General features: G+C 33.8%; 1 protein-coding gene across 3 annotated transcripts; it reads right to left on the reverse strand.

Annotated features, from left to right (window-relative positions):
* Positions 1–317: 317 nt before the first annotated feature.
* LOC793449 (GTPase IMAP family member 9-like) lies at positions 318–8,505 on the reverse strand. Of its 3 annotated transcripts, none has more exons than XM_068220915.2 (2): positions 8,390–8,500; positions 318–2,288 (listed from the first exon to the last, which is right to left on the reverse strand). In XM_068220915.2, the coding sequence occupies exons 1-2, from the start codon at positions 8,490–8,492 to the stop codon at positions 1,426–1,428; spliced, it is 966 nt and encodes a 321-aa protein (XP_068077016.2). In that variant the 5' UTR covers positions 8,493–8,500; the 3' UTR covers positions 318–1,425. The 3 variants fall into 3 exon arrangements, with proteins under 3 accessions (XP_068077016.2, XP_073805352.1, XP_073805351.1); XM_073949251.1 differs by lacking the exon at positions 318–2,288 and adding an exon at positions 3,874–5,258 and having other exon boundaries at positions 8,390–8,484; XM_073949250.1 differs by lacking the exon at positions 318–2,288 and adding an exon at positions 5,399–7,072 and having other exon boundaries at positions 8,390–8,505.
* Between the last annotated feature and the right edge of the window lie 1,519 nt (positions 8,506–10,024).

The raw sequence follows: 10,024 nt of genomic DNA on the forward strand, positions 1-10,024 counted from the left end.
TGATTGTATTATATTGCCAATGGGCTTTATTGCTCCAGAAAATGTTTATTAAATAGAATATCTTCAATATTTTAATAATTACTTATCTGTAGATTTTATTATAATTAAAAAAGATTGTCTGCTTTTAATGTGAGAGCTCTGACACAGCCATTTCTAACATGTTCTTAACCCAAAATAAAAATTTACTCACAATTTACTCACCCTCAAATGGTAACACACATTTATGAGTTTCCTTTTTTCTGTTGAACACAAACAAAGATATTTTGTAGTGGTAAACATCTGTAACCAGTAGGAAAAACAAACACAGATGTCAATGGATACAGGTTTCCAACATTTAATAAAGTAAATTATTTTGTGTTTAATAACAAAAAAAGTAAATCCAAACAGTTTCATGACAAGTGTAGATTGAGTTAATGATGACAGGATTGAACATTTTTTATATGTTTTTGATAACATTTTGGATAACATTTGGGAACCTTTAACATTTACAGGCCCATGTACATTTCCTGATTGTTAACAAATTATTTCATAACTCTAACAGGAGGCAATTCAATCATAACTTAATGTTAAAACAGCATCATAACGTTATTGATCAATATGTGGCTCTTTTTGGATTCTCGGAAGCTACAGAAAAAGCTAAAAATGTAAAACATGAAATACTCTGGGACCATTGTTTTTCTTTACATCCCTCAAAATGGTCTATGCAGAGCAGATGATACTTTTTGATTAAAGTTGCTGTTTACTGACAGCCTTTCAGACACTTGCCTCAGTAAATCAGAGCAAACACAAAGGGCTGAAAAACAATTATGAATTATGAATGAATATCAACAAACACATTACAATAACTATTCATTAATGACCTCTTTACATGCGTAGATCACCAAAAAATGAAAGTTTTATCAATGTTTATGCACTCTCAAGTGGTTCCAACCCTTTATGAGCTGCTTTCTTCTGTTGAACACAAAAGAAGATGTTTTGAAACTGGTAGCCATTGATTTCCATTATTATAATTTTTGTGCTATGGAAGTCAATGGCTTAAAAAGTTTGAAACAAGTAAAGAGTGGACAAAAGATGACAGAAATGTCATTTTTGGGTGAACTTTAATGATGTAGTGAGTGTGTGGAATGGCTGCTTGAAAATATGCTTTTTATTAATTCCACTAGGTGGCACAGAAGCCACATATTTCACCTAGATGTCTTCTAGCATCTAACACACAGGTGTCAAACTCAGTTCCAAAAGGGCCGCAGCTCTGCACAGTTTAGTTCCAACCCTAATTAAACACACCTGATCAAACTAATTGAGTCCTTCAGGCTTGTTTGAAACCTACAGGTAAGTGTGTTGGAGCAGGGTTGGAACTAAACTGTGCAGGGCTTTGGCCCTCCAGGAATTGAGTTTGACACCCCTGATCTAACAGCTGTAGACCACTTATTGATTATGCCCAAGTTTCCTCATAATGAACTTTTCAAGAGCAGCAGCCAGAAACTCTGCAATTATTTGAAGATATCTGTTGTTTCTCTCAGCCTTTTCTCTGGCCTCTCTCTCGTGTCTTTCCCACAGCTCTGTCATGGCCTGTTTCAGAGCCTCTGCTTCAAAGCTGGTTTTCAGCATCTCCAGTTCCCGGCTCCTCTGCTCTTCATTTTCTAGCAAGATTCGCCTTTTCTCTTCCTCAATGGCATTCTCTGCCTTCTCAAGCATTTCATTGGTGTAAAAGTGTCCTCCATTTCCAGAAATTACCTTTTGCATTTTCTCAAAAAGTTGATCAACCTGCAGGGCATCCTTGGCTTCATTATTGAAAACATGGTATTGCTCCTGGCATTTCTCAAAGAGCATCTTCAAATCAGGATTTCCAGTGATAAACTCTTCAATAGTTTTCCCCTTCAACTCGTCTCCATGTGTAAACAAAATCATGAAATGTTTACCTGCATCTTCTCCAAAGATCTTGAGAAAGATGTCCACCGTGTCTTTGTCTTCTTTTGTGAATCGGCCAGGCCGAAGCACCAGAAGGAAGACGTGTGGACCAGGAGCAGAAAGAGGGATGGAGAGCTTAATCCTGCTGACTATCTCCTCTATAGTAAAGCTGGGGTCAAACAAACCTGGTGTGTCAATAACAGCGACCTTTGTGCTGTTAATGTTCTTTGTAGCCTTCCAGCAAACTTTCGTCATGGATAAAGATGAAAAATCCTCTTTGAAATATTCTGCGCCTAGAATGGTGTTTCCAGCTGCACTTTTCCCAACTCCAGTCTTCCCCAAGAGAACAATCCTGAGCTCCTCATATGGATGTCGCTGCTCTGGAATTGTTTAAGAACAAGCATTGTATTATTGTATAATACATATTTATGTAATTTAATTTTTTAAAAATGATTTTCTTCATAAATTTATGTTACTTTATAGCAAAGCATTTGCTTTAGGAAATATGTGCTTTGTACAGTGGCCGAGAGAGCTTAACATGCTGCAATTTAAGAAAACACGTACAATTACAAAAAACATTTGCAAATTAAGAAAAGATCTTCATCAGTTTGATAGCACATGCTGCAAATCCTCACAATGCAAACACATTTTACAAACAATTTATTAAAATGTGCTGCATTTTCTCACAACACAAATAGAACGAAAATGTTTCAAGGGGACCCAAAACCATGACAGATGCTGCTGTGTCATGTCTATTGTTCAGTGAAGTAGAAGTACTTTGAAAAGTTTATTGTTTATAGTTCATTGTTAGCTTATTTTAATATCTTGATTCCAGTGTCCTTGAAACATTTGCGTTGTGTTATGAGAAAATGCAGCTCGTATTCGTAATTTGTTTGCGTTGTGAGAAAATACAGCGCACATTTTTTAAAAATGTGTTTCCGTTTCTGAAGATTTGCAGGACTTGTGCTGTCAAACAGATGAAGATCTTTTCTCAATGTGTTGGTGTAATTTGTAATCGCACATATTTTCTTAAACTGCATGCACGTTAAGCTCTCTCTGCCACTGTAGCTATGCCATCGTTCTGAAACTGTTGTGCAAGAATCCACACACAACCACAGTTTTACATTTCTAAATTTGTGCAAGGATGACAAAACCTCAGTGTCCACAGTTTTTTTTCTTATTAATTTGATTCCTTTAAAAACTGAAACATTTACAGAAAAAACAAACAAACAAGCCTTTAATTTCATGTTTCAGATTGTTTCAATATTCAAAATAACATTAAAAAAACAATATTTATAATATACAAATATAAAATATATTTGTATAAAAGACAACATTTCCATTCATTTTTATTCAATAACTCGTATATAAAAAACATGTTTACAAACAGTACCATTTGTAAGTAAAATTGGACATACTTTTCCCATCAACTAATAGGTGCTATTTTTTCAGATAGATAGATACACTGCAAATACACTCTTACTTAGATTTTTTTGTCTTCTGTCTAGTCCAAATATCAAAAAATTCTTTAATCAAGAAGAATTTTCTAAACAAGCTAAACATATTGTCTTGTTTTAAGAAATAATGTGCCAAAATTAAGTGTTTCCTTAAAACAAGCAAAAGATTTATTTAGGCAGATTATTTAGCTTGCACTTAATATTGGCATATTATTTCTCAAAACAAGAAAATATGTTTCACTTGCCTAGAAAATGCTTCCTGATATAAGAATTTTTAGATATTTAGATCACAAAGAAGGCAAAGAATCTTCTGCAGTGTAGACATTTATGTTTAGTAGAAACACTTTAGAATTTGACGGGATATAAATCTTTACTATTTAAAACAGTCAATATACAATTATTTCTTCCAAAAAGGCAATGTGTGTATATACATGACAAAGTGTTCTACACTAGCCACATAGTGTCAGTACAAAAGGACGCTACAAACATACAACAGGACTCCTGGTTTGTGGACATTAAATCTGTTTTATTTTGTACATAAGCAAAAGGGATATAGCAGTGTATAAAACAGGAAGTCTTTATATTAACTTGTGTGCTGTCACATTTGCCACAAGTAGATGTGCAAAAGCAGTGCAAAGTTAAACGTTTGTGTGTGACTTATCATTTCAGAAAAGCTTGAATAAACTCCACCACTAATCAAATGACTTGGCACTTTTGACTAATAAACTGGATCCCTGCTTTATCTGTTTCTGTCTCTGACTGCTGTTTACCCATGCAGAAAAAGCAGATATGTACATGAGAGTGGTGGGTGGGGAGAACCAGCTCATTTGCATTTAAAGGTACAGGCTACAAAAACAGCTTTGCTGACCCTGAAAGGGCATTTTTAGCATTGTATAATACAAAATCTGTTACATATTTTGAACTAAAGCTTTACAGACACATTCTGGAAACACCAAATGCTTGTCTTAAATCTAGTTAGAAGAGTAAAATAGTTGCCCTCCAAGAACTATTTTTTCATAAATTTCCTCATAAGAAATAACAAGGGTACTAAACCAAAGAAATAGACTTTCCCTCTGTTGTCCTTGTTCAAAATAGCATGCATCATTTCCCAAAATGTTTCATTTTGAGGCACATCTGCTTTTACGTTTGTTACTCTCTCACTTAGGGCACTTGGAGCAACTGGTTGAGTTGGTATTGGTGTCTTGTCTGCTGTACTAAAAATGAACAGAGCTGCTACAGCTGCAGCAGCAGCAGCAGCAGCAATGTAAAAGTATTGTGTTTTCCAGGATTTACTCTGCTCTCTTTTCGTCCTAACGTAATATTTTTTGCTTCTCTTTCCTATCTGATGGTCCAGTTTCTCAAAGAGCTCGCTAACCTGGCGTTTGTTTTCTCTGTCAGTATTGTTGAACACATGATACTGTGATCCACATTTTTGGATGAGGTTTTGCAGGTTTTTATCTTCTGCTATAAACTGGTCTAAACTTTTATTCTTTAGTTTGTCTCCATATGTAAAGAGCACTGTTGTGTACAAATTCACATTTGAGCACAAGATCTTCTGCAGAGTGTCCATCACTCGTCTTTCCTGCTCAGTGAAGCGGCCCAGCTGAATAACCAGGAGAATAGCGTGGGGTCCAGGATCACACAGATTCAAGGCTCTTAGCACTTCTTGCTTCACATGAGCATTAGGCTCATCACAGTTTAAAATGCCAGGAGTGTCCACAACAGTCACTCTCCTCCCAAAGACAACAGCATCCTTCTGTTCACTTGTTAATGTGAGGGAAGCGGCACTGATGTCTGAGTGGAATTCCTCTTTGTTCAGAATGGTGTTTCCGACTGCACTCTTGCCGACTCCCTGAAGGCCGAGCAGAACCAGACGAAGCGGCTCCTGTGCTCCTGGAAAAATGGAACTTTGTTTGTTCAAAAAGAAAATATACTCAAAACTGAAAACCAGCAGTATGTTACACAAACTTTGTACACGATAAACAAATGTTTTAGTCCTAAGCATCAAAAAAACAACAAACAATTGTTTTTTTAAATAAATGATTTTTATTAATATTTCAGCTTGACATAATTATTACAATGTTGAACTGAATAAAGCCACAGTGAAGTATTATAAACACACACAAAGGATCACAAACTGAGAAATCAAAACTCTTTTACTCTTTTAAAGTTTGTATTGAAGTCTTTCTGCCAAATATACAGGTTGTGAATTAAATACTTTATTATGTAATTGAGCGCTAAAACTCTGCCTCCACAGAAGATTAAAATCTGCAGCTGTTGAACTTAATCTGAAATGCGGAACTGTAACTCTTTTCTGCGATTGTTTTTGAACTTCTTATTCAGTTGCAGAAATGGAGAATGGAGAAATGGTTAGGAATGGTCGAACTACTTGTTCTACAAGTCTGTTATATATAAAAATTAACATAAAAGTTAAATAAAACAAAATTAGCATAACAAGCTGTTTTTATGGCTAAAAATTATTGGAAGTGAATAAGACTGAAAGTCTTAAGCCAGTAAGGTTAAAATTTATTCTGTGAGAACAACTTGCTGGATGTACATTATCCTTTATTTACCTTAATCATATCAGCATCCATCGGAAGGATGTTGACTGTCAAACATAATGGCAGATGTTTAGATTGATAGGCACAGAGCTGCCTTTTTGACTACAACTTAATCTTTTTTAAGCCATACTTCGGAAAGTTTTAGGTTATGTGTACACTGATGAGGCTAGCAAAACAAGGCAGAAAAGTATTTGAAAAAAATATGTTATTGTTATTAATAGACCTCTATTAGTAGAATTACAAGCTTGCAGACAGAAACTAGTTTATAGTAAATAATAAGTTAATTCACTCAGTAATTTTAATCAATGACAAACCAATGAGTGATTAAGCAATCAGACAGCTCTTCTCACTGAAGACAGCAGGGCTTTACACCAACAGCAGCAGCAGAGACAGTAGCAGCAGCAGCACCTCCTGCCACAACCAAACCAGCTTTTAGAAAATTATTGTTTCTTTCTGCTCTGTCTCTTGCCTCTTGCTCTTTTATTTTTAGCTGTAAAAGTCTTGCTTTTTCTTCTTCTATCGCTCTCTCAGCTGCTCGAAGATCATCATTAGTGTAATACTCTTCACCATTTACAGTCATAAGCTGAGCAATCTGTTCAAACAGCACATTGACCTGTTCTGGATCATTTGCATTGTTGTCAAAAGCAAGGTAACGGCCACTTGTAGTTTTGATAAAGTCCAGCAGATCGGGACTTTCGTCAACAAACTTGTGAATGCTTTTTTGTGTTCTCTTTAAATTTTCTCCATGTGTAAACAGCACCATGGTGTATTTTGATGCCCGTTCACCAAATATGTTCTGAATTTGCTCCATAGTTTTTTTTTCCTCTTCTGTAAATCTCCCAAGCTGCAAAACTATGAGAAAAACATGAGGGCCCGGTGCGGAGAGGGATATGCACAGTTTAATCTTTTCCTCAATGACGGTGCATTTCTCTTTTGTGTCAAACAAGCCTGGAGTGTCAATAATAGCCACTTTTTGCCCATTGACATTTTTTCTGACTTTGTCACAGTCTGTGGTCACGGAGGAGGAAGACACGTCTGATCTAAATGCATTTTCTCCCAGGATGGTATTTGCTGCTGCACTCTTTCCTACTCCAGTCTTTCCAACCAGCACAATTCTTATTTCACTGCTCGTCAGATTCATCTGCACTGTTAAAGGAAATGAATATTGTTACCTCTAATCTCTAATGTGGTTTGGAGCAAATTTTCGCTTTTAAAAAGGAGTTTTGAGCTTACATAATGTTTGCTTTTGTTATATTTTGAATGAATAAAATAGCCTGACTGCCCACACCCACATTGCTTTTGTGTATTGTCAGGACTTTCTATATGTTTCTTTGTTATATATTCATATAGAGGAATGATTTAAGTGCTATATAAAATATATTAAATGGTTCTTCAGCAATTCTTTGGGGTGGTTAATAGCTATATATATATATATATATATATATATATATATATATATATATATATATATATATATATATATATATATATATATATATATATATATATATGTTAATGTTTCAGACAAAAAAAATATTAACTCATAAGTGTGGACTATCAGTATGAGGTGGTATTTTGTACCATCAGTAGGGACAAAAGTACAGCGATATATTCAAGATTTATGCAATATATTATAGATTATTTAATATATCTAATTAAGGGTATATATTACTATATCTTGTTTATTTTGGCCTGAATATGACCTGGTTAATATATTGAATGCAAATATATTATGTGTGCAAAAATAATTAAACTGGATTTTCATTTTAAATGTAAGTTTTATTTAGATGTAAGTTTAATTTTTTCTAAATCGAAATACTGCAAACTTTAATGTGGATGTGAAAAAAAGGAATGACTTTTAGTGGTTGGACATAAACAGCAAACACAGGAATTCCCCTCAGTAACTCTTACTTTTTAGGCCTGATTTACTTCTAAAGGAAACTGACAAACTTAGGGACACGTTATAGCTTGAAACCTGTAGACTGATCATAACCGTGCCACATAAAAAGATAAACACAATTTGTAATGTGGTAAAAAGTACCGCAATTTATTTTAAACTGAAATTCGGCACACACTGACGAAATCAGGTGACATTTGGCTCCATCAAAGGTTGCATGCAGAAAGTGCTGTTATAGCCTGGAAAGCAATGCTGTCAGGACTCCAGGAAATCGCTTTGTTATTTTCGTCTCCTCACCTATTCTATATTTTGTAAAGCTCTTATTTTTTTATCTAAAAAAAAAAAAAAATAGAACTTACATTACTGGTTGTCCCAAACTGCTGGTTGCCCCAAAATATTCTAATAGAATAGTAATAAGACATTTTTTTGTTTTCTTTTTCACTATATCATATTTCGATATCCATAAGTTAATATTAAACATTCTATACTAATATATAGTGATAAAGTAAAGTGTAGATAAATACTCTGGAGCATTTAAAATAAATATATTTATATTGATGATTTACCTTTGCTGGCTTCCATGACACCAAAGACTTGAGTATAAGAATTTCCGTTTTTGGTTTTACTTTGCTGAAGACTTTCCGTCCTGTGCAAAAAGAAACAATTCATCCTCTTTTTACAGTGCTTCTTTTTAAGCCCTTTTCTATCCAAATATATGTTGCAAATACGTAAGCAAATTCCAGACATTTTTCATAACATTTCCCTTTGCTAAAAAAAAGAATGAAAATAAGCATTGCATGTTTGGTTTTGGTTATGTCACTTTGGTGCGACAGCCTATAGGTTTTTGAGAAAATGTTTGTATAAGGAAATCAGGCAGAAGTCACAATGAGTGCAAAACTACCGACTGGTCTCATTTATATGCAAGTATGTAACATTTACAAAGCACATTTTATGTGTTCTTAATGATCCTAAAATATTGTTTTCATGGAATCAAACCATAAATTTCAGCCCAAAGTGTTTAGAAAAAAACCTTGAATCCTAAACACACCTACACTCAAAAATGATGTTTGTTCAAATGGTGTTTGTTCAAATTTAACTACTTATTTAAAATGAGCTGATACAACACAATAATTCTTGAGAGTTTGGTGGACAGCTTAATTATTTTTTGTCCAATCAACTTAAATTTGTTAAAAGTAATGTTAACTTAATTCCTTTATGTTGTACCAACATAAATTCATAGTTGTGCAACCATCTTTTACAGCGTATAAACATTTAATTGCATTTGTCAGTTCAATTTATCGATAGATTATCTATTTTTTGACATAATCATTTTATAAACAATATAAAAATTTTAACATTAATTTAACATAATTTAAACTAATAGACATTAAGAAATATGCCTCTAAATCTAACCTGACACAATTATTGAAACAAAACACGGCAGTCACAGTCCTTGCAACAGTTTTGATACAGTTCAGATAATAATTTAAATTGTGAATTGCTAAAAATATCATCATGATCACCGCATATTTATCATTCATACACACATCATAAACAAAAGATGTTGCAATTACTGATCAGTGTTTGCAAGCTGGAAATCTTTAACAACACAGCAGATGTTTTGAAGTTTAATTATAACTGAAGGATATCAATGTTCATATAAACTGTATTACATTTGTTGCATTTTTTAGGATTTTAGGGTTCCGTTGTCAGTCACCACATAGCAGAGAAAAGGAGTGTAATGTAATTAAAAACTAATGACATACAGCTAAATACAGGTTTTATTCCAAAATTTTAATCATGAGGAATCATTGTTACAATATACAATATCCACATCACCATAATTACTCAAGCATTAATCAGTTAAAGTTTGTACTGCAAACAATAGCCCTTTGACAAGCTGCTATTCAGATTTGTTCAGTCCTCAAAAAGAAATACAATCTGAATCATCAGCAATGTAGTAATAAAACACCTGCGCAGTGTTTGCTAGTTTCTGTTAGTGACACAACAAGCTTTGTGTCCTATTCTGTAAAAAATTCAGGGTTGTCCCAACACCAATTGATTAAGTTAACTTAACACTTTTATCAAATTTATGTAGATTGAACATACAATTTTTTTAGCTGTCCCAATGAAATCTCAAGAATTGTGTTTGAGCTCATTTTATTTGAGTAGTAGAATGAGCAAAAAATATATATTTTTGA

The sequence above is a fragment of the Danio rerio genome, chromosome 1, assembly GCF_049306965.1.
Source record: "Danio rerio strain Tuebingen ecotype United States chromosome 1, GRCz12tu, whole genome shotgun sequence".
Classification (NCBI taxonomy): Eukaryota; Metazoa; Chordata; class Actinopteri; order Cypriniformes; family Danionidae; genus Danio; species Danio rerio.